The sequence below is a fragment of the Rattus norvegicus genome, chromosome 13 (assembly GCF_021556685.1).
Source record: "Rattus norvegicus strain SHRSP/BbbUtx chromosome 13, alternate assembly SHRSP_T2T, whole genome shotgun sequence".
In the NCBI taxonomy this organism is placed as follows: domain Eukaryota; kingdom Metazoa; phylum Chordata; class Mammalia; order Rodentia; family Muridae; genus Rattus; species Rattus norvegicus.
The window spans coordinates 105,717,008-105,737,642 of record NC_141546.1 but is presented as its reverse complement, the minus strand read 5'-3'; the positions used below and the strand labels follow the sequence as shown (position 1 = coordinate 105,737,642).

The 20,635-nt window shown below is 39.8% G+C and overlaps 1 protein-coding gene across 7 annotated transcripts in view; it reads left to right on the top strand.

Moving 5' to 3' along the window:
- Nucleotides 1–20,635, top strand: part of Dtl (denticleless E3 ubiquitin protein ligase adapter) — a 39,023-nt gene that overhangs the window by 9,547 nt on the left and 8,841 nt on the right. For all 7 annotated transcript variants that reach the window (XM_087581069.1, NM_001427431.1, XM_087581070.1 and 4 more), the window contains 8 exons: nucleotides 1,694–1,759; nucleotides 3,168–3,280; nucleotides 6,692–6,765; nucleotides 7,943–8,046; nucleotides 8,288–8,392; nucleotides 12,241–12,353; nucleotides 16,372–16,461; nucleotides 19,455–19,590. In XM_087581069.1, the coding sequence (XP_087437195.1) occupies nucleotides 1,694–1,759; nucleotides 3,168–3,280; nucleotides 6,692–6,765; nucleotides 7,943–8,046; nucleotides 8,288–8,392; nucleotides 12,241–12,353; nucleotides 16,372–16,461; nucleotides 19,455–19,590 (801 nt within the window). The remainder of the gene's footprint in view (nucleotides 1–1,693; nucleotides 1,760–3,167; nucleotides 3,281–6,691; nucleotides 6,766–7,942; nucleotides 8,047–8,287; nucleotides 8,393–12,240; nucleotides 12,354–16,371; nucleotides 16,462–19,454; nucleotides 19,591–20,635) is intronic.

Genomic DNA, 20,635 nt, shown 5'->3' with positions numbered 1-20,635 from the left:
ACATGGCCAGCAGACTAGACCTGGCCATGAGTGAGAGAAGCAGGAGGGACAAAGTGAGAGATAGGGAGAGTGTAGCTGAAGCAGGTTATAAGGAGAAGGAGTAGCTGGGGCTGAGGGAGGTTTAGAGTAAAGGAGGTGGTGAGAAAAACTAGGACTTAGAAAACTGTACCAGGTACTTATGCCAAGGGAACCTGGAGGCCAAAGTGTACTTTGGAATGCTGATAATCCCCACATATAGCCATTTGCCCCGTCCGCCTTTTGGAGTTTGGGGAAATAGAGTTTCCTTTGGACCTGACACTATATGTACAACCTACTGAGTCCATTTAATGTTGCTTTTTCATGCGTGTATTTAAGGCTGACCACTGGGGATTAGAAATTTATCAGGAGGCTGCTCCACAGAGGAAATTGGTTTTCCTGTCGTTCTTCGTCTAAGGGTGAAGCTTTATGAAATTTCCTTTATCCATGCTAGCATGTCAATGGGCATTGTCACTATGTGGTTTTGATTAGGCAGCCATACTGTTGAGATTTCAAAGGCACAGTGGCTGTGTTATATCTAGAAGTCACTATCTCACAGCAGGTGTTCTGCTCTTCTGGCTCTCAGAATCTGTAACACTGGCTCCTAGGCATTCACTGAGTCTTGGGCATAGGGGTTATATTGTAGATGTTCCAATTGAGGGTGAGCATAGGATAATGACTTGTTTGCATTTTGAGCAGCTGTGGGTCTCTGTAAACAGCTCCATCTGCTGCAGAAAGAAGCTGCTTTGATGAGGGTAGAGCACTACTTCTACCTGACTGGTACACTGTTCAAACCATATTATATACCATAAAATTTGCTTTTTTGACAGTTTTTAGTTTACTCGGAGTTGTGCAGTAATTAATATAGGAAGGCAATAGGTCTGTCAATTCAATTTGTTAACCTCTAGCATGTTATCCTGAGATGAGTCTGAGTTTGAAGACATAAGTAAAAGGTTCTCCCTGTGTCTAGCTTGCCTGCTTGGGCAGCTCTTGTGATAGAGCCCCTCTCCACCCCCAGTCTCTTCCGTGGTTCATCTGTCTTGAAGGGAAGCTGGCAGGTTTTTCCATTGGCTTTTAGTTACCTCTTGCCTTGCTTGCTCTGGTCTAGTCACCTGATTTAGTTGTGAACTCCTACAAAATTAGCTATTTTGACTCAGTATCCACAAAGCTCTCAGGTAGTCGTTTTGGTACTTTGTTCAATTTATAGCTATTATAGTTGATCAGTTTGTTAATTGCTCGCTCTTCCACATAGGAAGCACAGTTTCTTTTTAAATTTTTTGTGACTGCATATTTTGCGTTGGCCTTGTGTATACTGGACAAACGCTATGCCACTGAAGCTATATATACCTTGCTTTCATTTTTACCTAAAACATAAAATATTGCAAATAAATGGAAGTTCTGTGTTCTGTTCAATGCTGGTGCCTCTTCTATACCCAGAGGTAGAAGAACTTTACCCCTGCTAAGAAGACTTTTTAGATGTTACTTGTCTTGAAATAGGAAGATTGACAGGTAATGAGTGAAAAGTGTATAGAACTTAAGATAGTACTATGATATCATTTTCTTACTATAATCTCTGGCGCCAAAATCAGTACTTTTAGAGAATGCATTCATTCTCTGGGTGATTTCCATGGAATGTGTCTGACTTGTTTTACAACATCTTGATGAACTCTTTCCACAGCTGTGTTCTGTACTGGTGGGAGAGACGGCAACATTATGATCTGGGACACCAGGTGCAACAAAAAAGGTAAACTAGTTCTGTCTTAATTTTAATAAATGTGGCTCACCCTGTGCTTAATAAAACAAGATACTCAAAATGAAAATGCTAGTGATTTCCTCTGCTGCCAGCAGGGAGCACTTGTGTTCCCAGTCCTGCTCATTGCTCACTTCTCAGGGTAATGAGTATTGCAAAGCTATTAGTACATGTTTTTATTTTCATACTGTCTCTGAATTATAATTCTGTTTACCTAAATTATTGATAGAATTAAAACTACTAATGCATAGATTCACTGAATAAAGGTTTGTTTGAGGTGTTTTTGTTTGTTTTTAATTTTCCTTTTTCATCCTGACAAATGGTTCATCAGATAAAGGTGCTGGTCATCAAACCCCAACTACCCGATTTCAGTTCCTACGTGTAGAAGGAGAGAGCAAACTCCCTCAAGTTGTCCTACAACCTCTGTACTCTGGCACCATGGAGTACATTCCCTTCCTTCTCTCCTCACATTAAGAAAAATAATTTAGCATTTAAAAAATGATTAAATTGAATATAAGCTTGTATTGTACAATAGTGGTATTAAAGGAGATGGTCATTGGTGTGTTTCTCATTATTTATGTATTGTTTTAAAATATTAAGCTATTTTTGTGGAGCAGTTTTTAATTTCATAGCAACATTAAAAGTGCAGAGAGGTCCATGTACACTGAACACTTACACATGCGCAGCCTCTCCTGTCATTCAGGTGGGGCCTCCTTCAGCTGGCAAGTGTTGGTTGATGCATAATTACCCCGAGTCCATAACTCACATCAGGGTTTATTTCTCATGTCACACATGCTGTGGATATTGACAAATAGACGTGTGTCTGTCTGCTCTGGTGTCCATGCTTCCTCACTAGGCCTCGCTACCACTGGGTTGTCTCCATGACTTTCCAGATTTTCATAATTGAGTCACGTCATAACTCATCTCTTTTTAGCACAGAATTACTCTTTTGTCCAGGTGTACCACATTGTATCCATTCGTCCACTAAAGGATACCTTGATTGTTTACACGTTTTAGCCATTATGAATAAAACTGTATAACTATATCTGTTTTTCTTTGTGATGTTATAAACTCACCATGGGAGATAAACTGGCTCTTTGGGATTGTTGGGAGATTTTTGTTTTGTTTTGTTTTTTAATTTACTGTGTGTATGTATACACACATACCATAGTACACAAGTGGATCCATCCTTCCATGTGAACGTGTGAGCTGGGAATCAAATCTTCAGGATCTCTACCTCTACTGAGCCTCTTCAGGGTTTTTTGTTTTTTTAAATAACTATTGTATATTTTACTAGTTAGTCAAAAATCACAAAATTTTGAGGTTCTGTGTAAATGTTTAAATATTGCTTTCAGCTTGAAATCAGAAAACACTAAAAATCAATTCCCTTGGAACATTTCAGATGGATTTTATAGACAAGTGAATCAAATCAGTGGCGCTCACAATACTGCAGACAAGCAAACCCCTTCAAAACCCAAGAAGAAACAAAATTCAAAAGGACTTGCTCCATCTGTGGTAAGGTTTTAGAGGACTGTGTGTGTAAATAGGTGGTTGTTGTTGTTGTTGTGTTTGCTTGCTTTTGAGGCAAGATCTCTGCATCCTTAGGCTGGCCTGAAATACATGATCTTTCTACCTAGGCCTACCAAGTGTTAGGACTGTAGATGTGAGCCACCTGCATGACATTAGTGGCGTTCAACAGTAGGGAGAATCAAATCTCTCTTCTTCTTTTGCCTATTGTGTTAGGCAAAAAGATGGATGTAACTCTGAATTCCTTTGGTATTAAAACTCACTTAATACCACTACAAAAAAATGGTTCTTAACTCCAGTGGGTTGTGTAGCAGACATGGTACAGATTGAACTTTCTGAGCATACATGCATTTGTTACAAAAAGTGAAAAGGTAGTTGAAGAAGCATGTTGAGGTCCAAGTGACAAGCTTTTTATGGGAAATGAGTCCTTGTCTTCATAGATATACTTTTTTTGTTTACTCTTTGAAACGTGCACTGTTGTTTTTAATGAAGATAGGTAATGGAAAGATGGGTGGAGGTTTAGTCACTTGTAGATGTTTTCGTCAACTTGCTGTAAGCATGGTGCTGAAGTTTTTCAATATTGTTTTTGTGGGTTCTTCTATATTCAGAATTTGTCCATATTTGAAACGTCGAAGCACGCTCAGTCATGCAAATGCTTAAGCAAAGACTGTTAAGCAGGAACTACACTGACTGCCAGGCCAGCTGCCAGTCCCACGTACTTACTATAGATGTACACCGAGATCTCAGAGTCATATAGACTTGGAGAAAAGGAGCAAGTCACCTTGAGTGATAGAAATAGATTCAGAAAATTAAGGGAACCCTGGTGTTTGGGGCACAGTAGTGTGGTGCAGAATAAACATACATCTTTGAAACCAGCAGTTCTCCACATGTGTGGGTGGCACTACCTTGAGAGTCACATCAGATATCCTGCATCATCAGATATTTACAATTCATAATAGCAAAATTAACAGTTTTGAAGTAACAATGAGAACAACTTTAAGGTTGTGGGTCACCACAATATGTGGAACTGGATTAAAGGGTCACAGCATTAGGAAGGTTGAGAACCACTGCTTTAAAACAATGGTTGAAGAAATAAAAATAAACTAAGTCATTACTAGCTACTTTAAACAAGCATCTTATGTACAAAATCTTTTCCCAGTCTTCAAGAATGTGGTTTCACATTCTTAACCAGACAAAAGTGAATAAACTGTCACTCGTCATATTTGCAAAAAAGTTTTATCTCAACAGGAGAGAATAAGTGTACCCTCTGATCTTGTAGAAAGACAGGAGGCTTCAGAAATAAAAAGTAGGCTCCCTAAGATTGTGTAAGTCACACACCCAGAACCCACCCTCGGGTATGCATGGGGCCTTGTTTTAGGCTCTCCTGGCACTCTTGCTCTTTATAGAATATAGATCTTTCCCCAGTCTTTTGAGGATAGCCAGCAGCTCCTGAATATAGCCTAGTGAGGATGACTCACAGTCACTCAGCTGGTGACATTGGGGTAGGGGAATTGCTATGCCTGTAGGAAGTAAGTAGATGCTTCTTACATCGTTGAGGGCAGAGTCTGGCATGTGGGAAGTCAAGTTCAGCTTATAAAGACCCCAGCCCATCAGCAGCCTTGCCTTTTTGCAATTTATGGATCAGGCGTACCAGCAAATAAGACTGTCTTAGACCCTGACCCTGCTGCAGTTTACATCATGTATGTAGAATGTGCTGCTGTAGTCGTATGTGTAGTAGACAGAAGATTGAAACATGTCCATAGTACATATTTTTTCTAGAAAAGAGAGTGGCCATTGATCTCAGTGCAGTTTTCTGATATTCTTATGTGTAAGGTCTGAATATTTAGGGAGAAGTGTAACTGCTAAACTATTGTGATTAAACCATGAGTTTTTCAGTCCACACTCTAGTCTGTGAAGACCAGATGACATTAGAAGAATGTCATATTTCATTGGATTCTAAGAGAACTTGTGAGGGAGTAGCACTTGGGAGATTAAGTTCCCCTAACCAGTGCCTTTTCTGCACATGTAACTGAGCATATAGTAGCATTTTCTGGTGAATCAGACACAGAGAGATAACATTTTCTGTGCTGCAGGGAGCTTCTGAGCAGACTTGGACAATGACCAGTTTATTTCTCTGTGTGGTGCTCGTGTCGGTGTGAATATGTGGAAATCAGAGGACAACTTTTAGAAGCCATCTTTCTCCACCATGGTCTCTTATGATCACACTCAGGCTGCCGAGCTTGCACAACAAGTGCATGTACATGTTCTGATCACCTTGCTGATGAGTTAATGTTGACATGCATAGGAGTAATGCTTACACTGCTTCCTTAGTTCACATGTCAGCAATTACTGGGGAAGGATTAAGGGGACCAGCAATGTGGCTGGGCGGGTAAAAAGCTTTCTGTCATTCTTGATGCCCTAAAGTTGATCCCTGGAACTCACAGTGGAAGGAGAGAGACTTGGCTCTGGCAGGTGGTCCTCTGACCTTCACATGTATGCCCACATCACACACAGACACAAATGGCACGCATGGGAGCTCAGAGGACAACTTGGGAAAGCCCAGTTCTCTCCTACCATGTGGATTCTGAATACTGAACTCAGGTCTTCAGGCTTGACAACAGGTGTCACACCCACTGAAACATCTTACCAGACTAGGGGCATTTTGCTTTTTTGTAAGTGTGGTTTTGTTTGGTTGGTTTCCTTTGGTTTTGGTTTTTTGTTTGGGTTTTTTTGTTTGTTTTGTTTTTGTTTTTTGAGACAATTTGTAAATAGCACAGCTGACCTGGAACTTACTATGTGACCAGACTGGGCTTGGGCTCATGAGAGACCTACCTCCCACCTGCTAAGGTTAAAGGAGCACACCACCATGCCCTGCCTTTTCTTTTTTAATAAAATTTTAAAAATTAACATTCTTTCCCCCTTTCCCTTTACTCTTGCCTCCTACCTGGGTACTCCTTGATCTCTCAAAATCATGGCTTCTTTGTTATTGTTGTGTACACACATATGCATGCATGCCTAAATATATAAATATAGCATGTTCTGTTTGTGTGGTGTATATGATTTTAGGGCTGACCACATGGTATGGAATGACTGGGCAGGAAGCTTCTGCTCTGGGGGATACTGTTTCTCCTGCTCTCTGCATTCCTTCATTGCTTATGTTTGTGTGCGGGGCCCTGCGAGACTCCCTCGTCCACGATAGCAGCAGTCCGTTAGTGAGCGTCTTAGGGTCTTGTTTAGGCGGCCATGTTGTTGCTATCATTGAAGCCTCCTGACATCGTTAGGAGGCTCAGTCTCACAGCAGCTTCAGAAGCTCTAGCTTTCAGGACCTTGTTAAGTACCCTGGTGAAGCTGTGACGCCCGAAACAGAATTTCCTTCTTTTCTCTTTCTTGTGATATTAGGATTCCCAGCAGAGTGTTACTGTGGTCCTCTTTCAGGATGAGAATACAGTAGTCTCAGCAGGAGCCGTGGATGGGTAAAGACTTTATTTCTTCTGCTTCTTACCCCACTGTCTTTTGTGAGTTATGGTAGTACCTAGTCCCATTGAAGTAATTATGTATGTGCCTTACTTTAGACACAGTAGGTGCTGGAGCTGGGAAGAGATTTACAGGTCACACTGGAAAATAAAGGTTGAGATAACACATTGTCTCTAGCACATAGCAGTGTCTGCTGCTGCAGGGTGGGTGGCTTGCTTGTGTCATAAACAGTACAGTTACATATTTCTGTGCACGTGTTACCTATGAGTGGTCTAAATACTGACGGCCAAGTAAGTCTGCAGGGCGTGTTCATTTGTTCTTTTCTGTACAGAGTAAGCACAGGTTGTTTCTATGCAGGGGCTCTTTACATGGGCATCTTTGCCTATTGTACTCCAAACACAATCCTGTACAAGTTTTTAATTTAAAAAAAAAAAGTCTTACTAAAGGTCCTGCTATTTTATGATAAATGAGTAGCTCTAGATAACCCGCAAAGTAAAAGTAAGGAACAAGACAATTATTCCAATAGGTAAAGTGAAAACCATTTTCCTCTTTCACAGGAAAATGTGTTTAGTTAAGGAGTTATGTATAGGAACTAAGCATGGGGTGTGTACCCTGTGTTTCAGGGATATGTGCAGTCTTGAAGGTTAGGAAGTGTTTTTTCTAGAAGAACAATGGAGCAATGACTGTCGACATCTGACCTCCGTCTTCCCTTTCCCACTGCCCTGGAATAAGTGTCAGTGACTCATCACTGGGTCACATCACATCTGTTTCCGTTGTACAAACTGTAAGCTTGACATTGGGAACAATTGTATGAAACAGTTAAATTGGGTTCCAGTGAGCTGTCCTTGGTATACCTGGGTAGTGTGCCAGAGGACATAGATTAAGTCATTTCATACTCATGTAAGTAAATTGTTAGGATAGGTGTTGACTGGCAGTTCTCAATCATTTAGGAGTCAAACCACCCTTTCCCAGGGGTCATCTAAGACCATCTGCATATCAGATGTTTACATTATGATTCATAACTAGCAAAATTACAATTGTGAAGTAGCAATGAAAATAATTTTATGGTGAGGGTGTTCACCACAACATGTGGAGTTATATTAATGGGCCACAGCATTAGGAAGGTTGAGAACCACTGGTCTAGACGGTTTATGAAGTACTTGTCTTGGTTTTTAGAATAATCAAAGTATGGGATTTACGCAAGAATTACACTGCTTATCGACAAGAACCCATAGCATCCAAGTCTTTCCTGTACCCAGGTACCAGCACTAGAAAACTAGGTAAGCCTTTGTAGAATCTGGGGTAAAATATGAATTTTCGTTAAAAATAAAAAACAATTAAGTGTTAATGCCAGGCTAATCTCAGCAAAAACTTGAGACACAGTTAAGTATATTGATGTAAAGATAAAAATGTTAATATAGTCTTGATTTCTTTATGTTTTTGAAACAGAATTATCTTATGGCATGAACTGTTTTCAGCCCCACACTTTGCCCTCACTAACACTCTGTTAACTTTTCCCAGGATACTCGAGTTTGGTTCTAGACTCTACTGGCTCTACTCTGTTTGCTAACTGCACAGATGACAACATCTATATGTTCAATATGACTGGCTTAAAGACTTCTCCACGTAAGTTATTAGTTACTTACTCAAGGTCTCTGGTCAGCAAACTATTGTTTGCTCTTTTGTTAATCCAGTAGTGGGTTGCATTTTTGTTTTGTTTTCCTGAAAGAAACATTAGCCACATGAGGACTTTGCCATTTTTAATTAGTTCTGTGGTGTTTTCTTGAGTGTGTGCTCCGATGACCATTTCACAAGTGAGCAGAACCTACTGTATGTGGTGGACAGTGAGGCTCCTGAACCATGCTCTTTCGTCTAGGTTCAGGGCTTTTCTTTTTTTTTTTTTTTTTTTTTTAAGATTTACTTGTTTTATATGTATGAGGGGGTTTTTGTGTTTTTTGTTTTGTTTTTGGTTTGTTTTTTGTTGTTTTTTTTGTTTTTTTTGTTTTTTTTGTTTTTTTTTTTTTTTTTGTTTTGTTTTTTTTGCCTACGTGTATGTGTACCAAGTGCATGCCTGATGTCTGTGGATGTTACAGGACTAGAACTAGAGTTACAGATGGTTGTGAGCCACCAAATGGGCACTAGGAATCAAATCTGGATCCTCTGTAAAAACCAATTCAGTAAACCACTGAGCCAGCTCTCTGCCCCGTAAGATTATCCTAACCTTTCTATTCGATACACTCACAACGTAAGGAAAACTGTTCTCAACTTTTATCCTTTTAAAACTAGAGGATTGTAGATTTCCCGGATAGGTTTTTGCTTTCTCATTTGTTCCTGAGGTGGTCCCCCCACCCTAAACTTACCTTTTTTTCTTTTCTCTCAAGAATATAAAATTAGGGGTGGGGGCTGGAGAGGCTCAGCAGTTAACAGCACCTGCTGCCCTTGCAGAGGACCCAGGTTCAATTCCCAGTACACACAGGGGTCAGATGCCCTCTTCCGGCTTCAGTGCTGGATACCAGGCGTGTGCACGGTATATAAATATGCAGGAGAAATACTCTAAGAAAGTAGATTTTAAAGGATATAAGAATAGAATCTGATCCTTAAGACTAGTAGATTTTAAAAGAAGGAGATTGGGGATTGAATTATTTTAAGATAATCAGTTACTTAAGCAATCTACATATGTACTAGTATTATAGTTCTTCCTCAAGTATAGCTTGGTTTGGTTAAAAATCTTTGAATTTTACATCCCATTCCCAGAGCCATTTAGTTCCCAAATGTGCTGATAAACAAGAAATCCTGAAATTCTATGGAGTTGGATCATTTTGGTTGTACTCTTAGAGAAATTTCTAAATATTTTCCCCTGGCCAGCTTACATGATTTGTAGCAATAACCATAATTGGCATGACTGTTCAAATCCTTTTCAAAAGACAAAATCAGCTAGGGAGTCTAGCTCTTTGGTAGAGTGCTTATCTGGTGATCTAGATTCAATTCCCAGTACAGCCAAAAGGAAAAAAAAGGAAGGAAAGAAAGAAAAAAAATACGTTATGGCCTGGAAAGATGGCTCAGTAGGTAAAGTGCTTGCCACACAGGCCTGAGGACCTAAGTTTGGATCATTAGACCCACGGCAAAAAAGGCACCACAGCACACACTGTAGCCTCTGATAGGGAAGCTCTAGGAGATGCTTGGGGCTTAGAGCCAGCCAGTCTTGTGGGATTGGTAAGCTTCAGCTTCAGTGAGAGACTTGTCTGAGGTTGGAGATAGAATAGAATAATAGGGAAGACACCTGGTATCTTTGACCAGCTTACAGGACGCACATAAGTTGAAATCTAATCCTGGTTCATTATCAAGTGAATACTATTTTATGTATATTTTCCTATAATGTAGTACCAAAGGGTCTTGAGTTTAGTTTGCCTTTCTGCAATTTTAAAATAGTTCTTCTGGATAGATTTGTGCTTAGAATGCTAGCTAGGTGTACTGGCACATGCTTAGTGCTCAGGTGACAGAGCTAGGTGGATCTCTGAGTTTGAAGACAGCCAGGGCTACATAATAAGGAGACCTTGTGTTGTGTCAAAAAATAGAGTTAAATGTATGTATAAGCAGTTATACCTAGTAACTACTTTCCAAGACTTTGTAAAGGACAAGGACTTTATGCTTGTGAATTTTTTTCAATTCACAGTGTTGTAATTTGCTAATAATAATATCCCATGTTCAGTTTAGCATAGAAAAATTAAGCTGAAGCCAGGCATTACCACATGCTTACAATCCCGGTGTTTGGGAGACTGAGGCAGGAGGACCAGGAGTTCAAGGCCTTCTTAAGCTGCATAATAAGATTGTCTTCACCTCAGAATGATAAACCAAAGTGAGTTAATTATAATGAAAGCAACTATTGGGTTTTAGGAGTTTTTGCCATATCTGAAACATTTGCAATGTGCTTCATACCAGCTTTTCCTAGACTAGCAGAGGGCAATGAAAACAGGGCAGTGGTGGTGCACACCTGTAATCACACCCTTGGTAAGCAGAGGCAGGCAAACCTCTTAAGTTCAAGGCCAGTCTGGTCTACAGAGTGCAGGACAGCCAAGACTACACAGAGAAATTCTGTCTTGAAAAATCAAACAAACAGGCTGGAGAGATAGCTCAGTGGTTATGGGCACTGACTGTTCCAGAGGTCCCGAGTTCAATTCCCAGCAACCACATGGTAGCTGACAGCCATCTGTAATGGAATCTGATGCACTCTTCTGGTGTGTCTGAAGACAGCAACAGTGTATATGTTAAATAAATAAATAAATCTTTGAAAAAAAAGAAAAACAAAAATAGGGTGAGTAGTAAATTCAGTTTATAATTTTTCGTTCATAGTTCAATGCAAAAGATGACTAACTCCAGCTTTGAAGCAGTGTGAGAATGAAGCTGTTGTGTAGGTCTATCCCAGTGAGGTGCTGAGTTGTGAGTGTTATATCCGCATGTACAGTTAAAGGCTATTGTTGGGCTGTGGTGTAGATTCTGGGAATTGAACCCAAGTCCTCTGGAAAAGCAGCCAGTGCTCTTAACTCTGAGCCATCTCTTTGGACCCACGTTTTGGTTTTGTTCAAAAGGTATAAACACAAAGGTTGTTTTCCCCAGTGTGTTTTTTAAATGGTATGGATTTCTGTGATACTTAACCAAAGCCATTGAAATTCTCACTCTTGCCTCCTTCCCTCTGTGAAGCATTCAGATGTTTTGTTTTAGATTTTTTTTCTTGTTTTATCTTTAAATTCTCTGGTAACTAAGCTTAAGTTTTCTAGTAGTGTTCTGACGCCAGCAGTCTCAAGAGCACATTGTACAAGATATGGTTATTTGTTTCTGTCTCTCGTGAGAAACCTAAAGAAGCAGTTTACAGATGAACATACATTGTATCCTTCTGGGTCCATCTGTCATTCGGCCTGTTGTAGTTAGATTAGAAAAAAATCCAGGTGGATCTCTGAGTTTCAAGCAACAAAAATTAATAATAATAAAAATAAAATAATAAACTAAGGCATGTCAGCCATAATTCAAATGATTCTTTTCACTTATTTTTACTTTTTCATGCAACAAATACTTGAAGTTTTATTCTGTTTAAAGCACTACAGCCTAGAAAGAGTGAGACGCACCCTCACGAAGCTCATGTTGGTAGATCAGTGCGCTATCAGTGGAGAGAACCCTGTAGGATGCTGAGATAGGCACGGTCTGTGTTCACTGTAGGATGGCGTCCTGCGTTCTTTTTCATGACATTGCCATATGACATTTGGTCAGTTCCATAGCAAGTCTATGTTACATAGATTGGGTCTAATGCAAACCCTATTTTAATCTGTGTTTTAGTTTGCTCTGTCTCGGCACTTGGCTCCCTGTCAGGTAACATAAGTTGAGACGGTGATAACACTTGTGTGTTTTGAACGCGTCACTTCCATTCATTGGAATACGGGAAATGATGGCAGCCAAGTAATTGGGTTTTTCTCCCCTGGCAGTGGCTGTCTTCAATGGACACCAGAACTCTACCTTTTATGTAAAATCAAGTCTTAGTCCAGATGACCAGTTTTTAATCAGTGGTTCAAGTGACGAAGCTGCCTACATTTGGAAGGTGAGTTGTCAAATCCCCACACAAATAGAAGGCTGTGGTCCAGGGTGAGGTCACGTAGCACAAGCACAAGCTGCTGGCTTTTCCCACCAAGTGTTTGCAAGGTCGCTTCTTGCTGTGCACTTTTATGAATAAAAAAAAGTGCAGGGTTGGGGGGCATCCTGTGTCCTGCTGGACAGGTTGTCAGGAGATGGAGAATTCTGAATACCTTCAATGCTGTTGCTTCTTGGAACCTTGGGTATCTATCCATCATAGAGTCATGCAAACAGTTGCTCACAACTGTTGATATAATAACTCTTCTTATTCTTTTTTCTTACAGTAATATCTAGCCTTCAGGCTATTAACAGGTATTTTAATACAATTAATAGTATTAGTATTTCCTTACTTTATAGATTTCTCCATTACTGTTTATTAAGTGAACATATGCTTCTTAAAAACCATATTTTACATACCCAAAGTCTAAACAACTGCCATAAGCCAAGAAACTTAACTGGTGTTAATGGAAAGAAGTCCTGGGGAAGTGCAGAAGGATGTGATTCTTACCCTGGAGTTGCAAGAATGACATGGTCCCCACAGACAGCTTCTTGTGACAGTCTTAAGACGAAGATGCCACTCTGGCCAAGGCGGTTGTATTGGGCCTGTCTCTAATGCGCATCTTGGTTACTGGAGTTCTAATGAGATTTTTCTTATGAGTGTATATTTGAGACTCCCATCTTACAAAAATGCCTTTACCTGCTTTCTTTACTCTTCCTGGAGTTTTAAACTGCCTCTACATGTATTACTAATACAAATGCTTCTCATATATTTAAAATTTTAAGTTTCAAAGTTTTGCTTTGTGTTTTGTTTCTTCCCTCACTGTCTTAATTCATTTATTTCTCTACTTTAACTCCCAACTTAGTCACAGAATTTCATTCATTCTACAAGTCTGTGTCATTTACGATTTCTTTCTGAAAGAAAAACACCAACTGAAAATTTAGACGTATCAAATATAGAATGGCCAATTCCATACATAAGTGCTAGATTAAAGTATTCATGCAAAAATACATATATATCAACCATTGTTTTAAACCATTTTAGATAAGTTGTTTAATTACAATTATACATGGTTATGTGTGTAACTAAATATATATTTGTAAATAGATATACAAATTTTCTTGCTAATTCTTTAAATTTCTCTAGTACAGGATCCTTTTTAAATGTTGTGTTTGGTTAGTGAGCATTGAGGTGGTGCACACTAAGTACTTGGTGGGCTTTCTAGCCCATTAGAGATCTTGTGACCACCACATACATGGATGACCCTTACTAAATTCCCAGGTTTGGTTCTACGTCACCACTGGATGACATGGTTCAGACAGGATGTTCTGCCTGTCTGCACATTGCTCACTGTGCAGGCCCTGATATTTGAGATCTTGGCACGCTTGCTGCTCCTAAACTTGAATTTACCCAGTGAGATGGCTCAGTTTCTCTTTTCCATTATTAAAGGAGGAGGAGTTTAAACAGGGTTCCCGCTCACTGAGTGTCCCAGCCTCTGGGGTGTCTTAGCTCTGCTACTGCTTCTCTAGTGGGTTAGGTTAGGCTCTCACTGCATCTGGTCTACGCCAAAGCCCTTGCATAAGGAAAGAACAAAGGTTTATATCTTAAGGCAAAAGAGAATGACCTAAAGGAAAATGGACTAAATCTGTGGACTCTTAATACTAAGGCATAGCATTCTAAAAAGACAACATTCTTCATTTCCCACCTCTTGTTCCACCCTCTCTTCCCCTGTCTGTTTCTGATAAAGTCACTGAGTAGTATTGAAGTGGATATAAATAAACTCATTTGGCATGGCCATTCTGTCGCTGACTGGCGGAACACTGAGCCTGACACTTTAGGAAGTGTAAATGATCTCATGGCAAAAATAAAGATTAGATTTGGTTTCCAATTGGGCATAGTAAGGAGATTTTTTTTTTTTTTCAGAAAAAGTGCTGATGGGTTTTTTCCTGTATGCTTAAGTACTCAAAGTGCTTTAACTTTAAAATAGTTTGTTTTCTTCCTACTCAAAGGGGAAGAAATGAAATCAAATAATTATAGTTGTGGTTTTTATAACAAATTAATGTTAAACTTAATTGGAAAAATCAATTCAAAGCTATTTGAAATTCCTGAAAAAATGAGTCCTGAAGTAAGATACCTAAGGTAGTCCTGAACTGTCCAAGCCCTTGTTACCAAAGTTCACAACGGCCTTATCAGCAGTTGGCTTCTTTCCTTCCCCGTTTTACCAAAACGGAGGTTACGGTCAGGTAGAGGACTAAGGTGTTAGAGAACTTGCTCAGCCATGCAGAGCCCTGCATTTGATTCCCCAGCATCACTAATAATCCACTGTGATCGCTATACCTTCCTCTCTCCATGGATGTTTGCTTACTGCAGACACTCCATATAAATAGCATCACATAATGTGTAGTACTTTGTGTCTGACTGCATTTAGTATATTCTTCAGGTTTGGACAAGTTCCACGTTACTACAGTACTTGTAATGTGAAAGAATGTCCTGTTTTATAGGCAAAACATTTTTATCTGCTTACCGGTTGATGGTCATTTTTAGTGTTCAGAATGATTCTATTATTAAAATTCTGCTGTCACCCTTTGTATGATTTTGCTGGAGGATATTTTCATTTAAGAATATCTATCGAAGAAGAGGTCATGTGATACTTAAAACTTTACTATTTTGTATATACAGTTAGGTTCTCCTCAGTGTAGACTCTAACTTAGAAACTAAGGAATGAGCAGGGTCATAGAATAACCTGATTGTTTTACCAGAGATGCTTGCATGAGTGTGAGGATTTCCTCTGCCTTTCATCTTTGAGTCCTGAGTAAAGAGAGGCCTCACAGACTAGGGTCATCACAAATAGAAAGGAAGAATTCCTGGCTGCTGGGATAGTAAGAGACAATCTTAACATCCTTCCTAAGTTATGTTTCTGTGAAAGAATCACTTACAGTCTGCGGCATTGTAGGAACGATCTGTGTGTGTGTTAAGACATAAAACGAGGCAAATTAGGGTATAGTCTTTGTTTTTGCGATTTTGTCATTATATATCTGCCTCATAACGAGACAAGAGTGGTAATGAAAGGAGTTAGACAACCCATGAACCAGTGTGGATTCTCTTAGCTGTAATCCGAAGAGTTTAAGCTGACATAGTCATTGTCAAAGTTGCCTCCTTCCTGCAAATGACCCATGATTCAGAGCCTCAGGAAAGTAGGGGCTGTGTTCACAGTGCACCTTGCTTTTCAAATACATGTACTAATAATAGCCAAGTGAGCTTGTACTCTTTATTACGCTGGGGTTTCTGTGTGCTTTAAAATGTTTTGATAGCTTTAGAAAAAATTGACTGTACAATGCTATCTGCTATCAAGTGCCTATCAATGAAAGCATCCAATGATAAGAAAGTAGGATCTTTAGTGATAGACACAAAACTTGACAATCTGAATTCTTAATACATTAAAATGTGGTGAGGTTTCTCTGGAAATTTTATATTGTCCTTCAAACAGATTAACTGAAAATTTGGAATGAAAAAGTATAAATTGTAGCTCATGTCCCGTCCTTCAAATCGAAGGTTATACAATTCAAAATGAAAGGATGATGCTTTGGATTTTGGCCATAGTCAGTGTGTCTTGCTTTAAGCAGAAAAGTAAACCTTTCTTCTTATCCTAAAATAACTAGTTGCCCATTCCGGTACCTTCAGCATTCAGTTGATTCTAATAGTCCTGGAAGTGGCTGGCTATAGAAGATCTAGATGTGTCTGGACTGTGTAAAAGCAGGACTGGGTTGAAGAGCAGTACCTGGAACTCAACTTCAACCCTCAGTGGCCGCAATTTGAATTCTATGAGAACCAGCTGCTGTTTGCGCTCATAGTCTGGCCTCTGACTGTTGAACTTAGACAGCTCTGACTTTATCCACAACCCTAAAGCGTAAAACATAGTCAAGGAGGCTCTGGCCTCTATGGGGAAGCAAACATTGTTTTGCTAACTTGCTCTCTTTGGTCTGGCTAGGTTTCTATGCCATGGCATCCTCCTACCGTACTCCTGGGTCATTCTCAAGAAGTCACGTCTGTGTGCTGGTGTCCATCAGACTTCACCAAGGTTTGTGGATGAGACTTCATCAGAACTGATTTTCTAAGGTGGATCCTAGATTTGCACATTTCCCGTGGTCTCTTTAAAATGAAACAGACTTTCACATTCAGACATTTAAAAGAAACCAGAATGTATATCCCATGTGCATCACAACACAAACTTTTTCTCCCTGCTTTTTCTCTCCTATCTGAGAAATTATTGTGTACTAGATTTCTAATTCACTAAGTCAGTCCTTTTCTTAAATATGGAGTGAAATTTTGAATTGAAAATAAATCTTAAAATTTGAAGTGAAGGTCTGGAGAGATGACTAGGTAGTTAAGAGCAAACACTGCTCTTTAGAAGGTCAGCCTGAGTTTGGTTCCTAGCATCCACATCAACATCAGGAGACTCACAGCCAGCAGCCCATGACTCTAGCTCCAGGGGGTCCAACTCATCTGACCTCCATGTGTACCTGCTGTCGCAAGCTTAGACACACACACACAACACAATTTAAAAATAGATAAAAAATTTTTAAAACCAAATCTAAGATGAAAAAATAAAGTATCTAGAGGATGGCTCCTTGGGTAAAAGCACTTGCTATGCAATCATAAGGACCTGAGTTCAAATCTCCAGCATCAATTTTAAAAGCTCAGATAGCTGCACATGCCTATAACTTGTTGCTGAGAATCAGAGATGAGAACATTCCAGGAGCTTGATGGCCAGCTAGCCTGCCTAGCTGCAGTGGTCATGAACTTCTGATTTAGTGGGAGGCCCTGTCTCAGAAGAGCTATGGGGAGCATGCCCAACCTTCCTCTTGCTTCTGTGTACCCCTACATACCCTAGTCACACATACATAAAACCCTCTAAAGCTCAGAGCAGTAAGTGAAGATGGGAAAAGAGTCAAGAAAATAACAAAATGGAATTCAGTAGAGAGAAATTTAAGTGAGTTGAAAGTTCTTGCCCCTTTTACATGTTCCTAGTGTACATTAATAGTAACAGCTGGCTACTTGCTACAAAGTGATGACAGTGCTTACTGTCAAGTCTTAACCAGGCAAGTTACCTACCTGAGGCTAAACTGCTAGAAGCGGATCAGAAACTAGTAGCCACGGGGCCAGAGGTAGAGCTGTGTTCACATACAGGAAGCTTTGTTGCTTGTCTTGGTTTTGACTTCAGTTTTCTAATCTGTCAGACCCATGGCACTGGCAGCCTGAGCAGTTTCAGAGCTGCATGTTTTTCCTAGGCTTCTGTTTGTCTCGCTACTCCATCGCTTTGGTTTATAAGTGAATACAAGGACAGACTTTATCATGACACTGTCATGTCCTTACAGCATTGCTCCTTGTTTACTCAGCCCTTTCTTAAACTCTTTACTGTAGTACTCTATGTAGGATCTAGTAACGTGCTTGGCTTTTTATGTGGGTTATCAGACCACGAGAACTTAACTAAGATCAACTGCTTTTTTTTTTTTCTTTCTTTTTTTTTCTATTCTTTTTTTCGGAGCTGGGGACCGAACCCAGGGCCTTGCGCTTGCTAGGCAAGTGCTCTACCACTGAGCTAAATCCCCAACCCTGATAAACCGCTTTTTATTATTTAATTATGCCAACTTTTTCCAACTATTATATTTCCTATGAGAAAAGACTCAGAAATGGCAAGACTAGCTACACTCATCTAGTGACCACTCCTTTTAAAACTAATTTAAGATAAATTTTTCAAAAGCATAGAATTGGGGAAGTTGAGGTTTTTTTTTTTTAATTCAAGAATAGAGGTCTTATTTTGAATTCCAGGTTTTCCATTTCATCACTATACTTTGGACAAAAAATAAATTGTAGAGTTTTGGTTTTGAGAGAGACTATTTTGCTGCTGTCCAGCTCAGAGCTCCAAACTCACTGCCTTCCTGTCCTAGCCTCCCAGGTGCCTGGCCTACAGGTGTACGTCACTGTGCCCAGCTTTAAAGGGTTTTTAAATAAGATAAAGGATGTAAAGAAGCAGATGTACAATAGGTGTCTACAGACAATTATTGTCACTATAGAGCAATTGTGGAGTTCCAAACATTTTTTGTTGAGTAAAATATGTCTTTTGGCCTCCCAGTAAGGGAAGGAAAATGTTGCCAGTCTCTTGGGGGCCACAAGTTAAAAGAACGTGTGTTCTTTTTTCCTTTCTGTTTAGTGACTGAAATAGAGAAATTGTATAAACAAATGCTGGGGAACAGCTCTGGCATTAGTGGCCATTTGCCTTTAGCTCTTCAAGCTGGGCTTTCTCTGCCATAAAAGGCTTGGGCCCATGATCAGAAATGGTCAGATATTTTTAAAGGGGCAAAGGTTATTTTTAACTTCTTTCAGACTAGTGAACTTTTGTTTTTCCAGATTGCTCCTTTACCTATCTGGAAGAGCATCTCTGAGGAGAGTGGCTCTACTGCATCTGTCATGGACTGCCGGAGCATAGGCTATGTCTGACCTGGGAAATGTTCTCCTTGCTTTAGCAATAAGATTAAGCATGCAGAATTTAGAAGAAACTTGTAGAATTGTTATATATTGATCAATCATTTCTTAAAAGGAAACCATAATTACATGTTATGTTAAGTTAAAGATGTGAGTTGCCCATCTTCTTTAGAGACCAAAAAGAAGTGAGCCTGTAGCTATAAATAAGGCTGTAGCTGTGGAGAGAATAGTGTACTGGACAGAGAGCCCTCTGCTGTTCTTTCAGAGGATCCAGACTCAGTTCCCAGCACATATGTACATGATGACTCCCAGCCATCTATAACCTCATTCCCATGGAATCTGAAGTCCTTCTCTGTCCTCCCTTGGTACACATGTGCATGTAAAAAGCTAACAACGTTTGTGACATTGGAAATCTAGAATGATTCTGTAACAAGGGATAGAAGTAGATGATCTTTTAGATGTCATCTGTTGTGTTATATTACAGCAGAGAAAAATTAGTCACCACTCATGAGCCCTCAGCCAACATCTACTTTTTTATTTTGTTGTGAAACTTTGTTTGGAACTTCACATTCTTTTCCTCATTCTTAGATTGCAACCTGCTCTGATGATAATACACTAAAAATCTGGCGCTTGAACAGAGGCCTAGAGGAGAAACCAGAAGGTGATAAACATTCCATAGTAGGTTGGACCTCTCAGAAGAAAAAGGAAGTGAAAGCCGGCCCAGGTAAGGATAGCATGCATACTCCAAGGTTTTTGTTGTTGATCTGTTTGGTTTTGGTTTTTGTTGTTTGGTTTTGTTTTTCTTTCATTAGTTGAGTATTATGGGAGGCTAGGTATGTGAGTACACTGTTGCTGTCTTCAGACACACCAGAAGAGGGCATTACAGATGGTTTTGAGTCAACATGTGGTTGCTGAGAATTGATCTCAAGACCTGGGAAAGCAGTCAGTCAGTGTTCTTAACTGCTGAGCCATCTCTCCAGCCCTTGGCATTTTTTAAAAGAAATACCCTGATCATGACTCTGTTTATCATCTATGAAAAGCACAGTAATGGATTTAGCTAACAAATATTTGTGGGCTGTCATGTAACTCTTCTTAGTTTTGTTTAGCAATGACCAGAAGACTCAAATCTCAGATAAAAACACATCAAGTAGCAGGAGGTGCTTATTAGCATAGTGAGAGGAAAGAATGGCAATTGCTGTCAAATGTTTCTATGAGGGCCTCACTGACTTAGGTAAGTGAATTGGTGAGCCATGTGGATATTTGGAGTACTGTTGCAGGCACAGCATTGCGAGGCTATGGTGCTGCAGCAGGAGAGCACTGACATGCCTCCTCTGCCTCTCATGCTCTGAGCGCTAAAGCAGCGAAGGACAGCAATAGAAGTAGTAGTAGTAGTAGTAGTAGTAGTAGTAGTAGTAGTAGTAGTAGTAGTAGTAGTAAGGACAGCAATAAGTAGTAGTAGTAGCAGCAGCAGCAGCAGTGAAGTTCATGATGACCAAAGTCATCAAAACCTGTGATGTGTGATAGTTAGCACATGCCCTCAGTCTCAGGAAGAGTGCGTCTGAGGCCTGCCTAACCTTGTCTCCTGTATTATCAGCCACTGCACTCTATAAGCCAACTTCCACATTAACTACACTGCCAGGTTTTTTGAGAATTGTGTTCCTCTACTTTGCCAAGTTCATTCTTTCTATCTATCTGTCTAACTAGCTATGTATGTATGTCCTGGTTTCAGACAGGCTCTCTGGCTTTCTTAATACTAACTGCAAGGTACA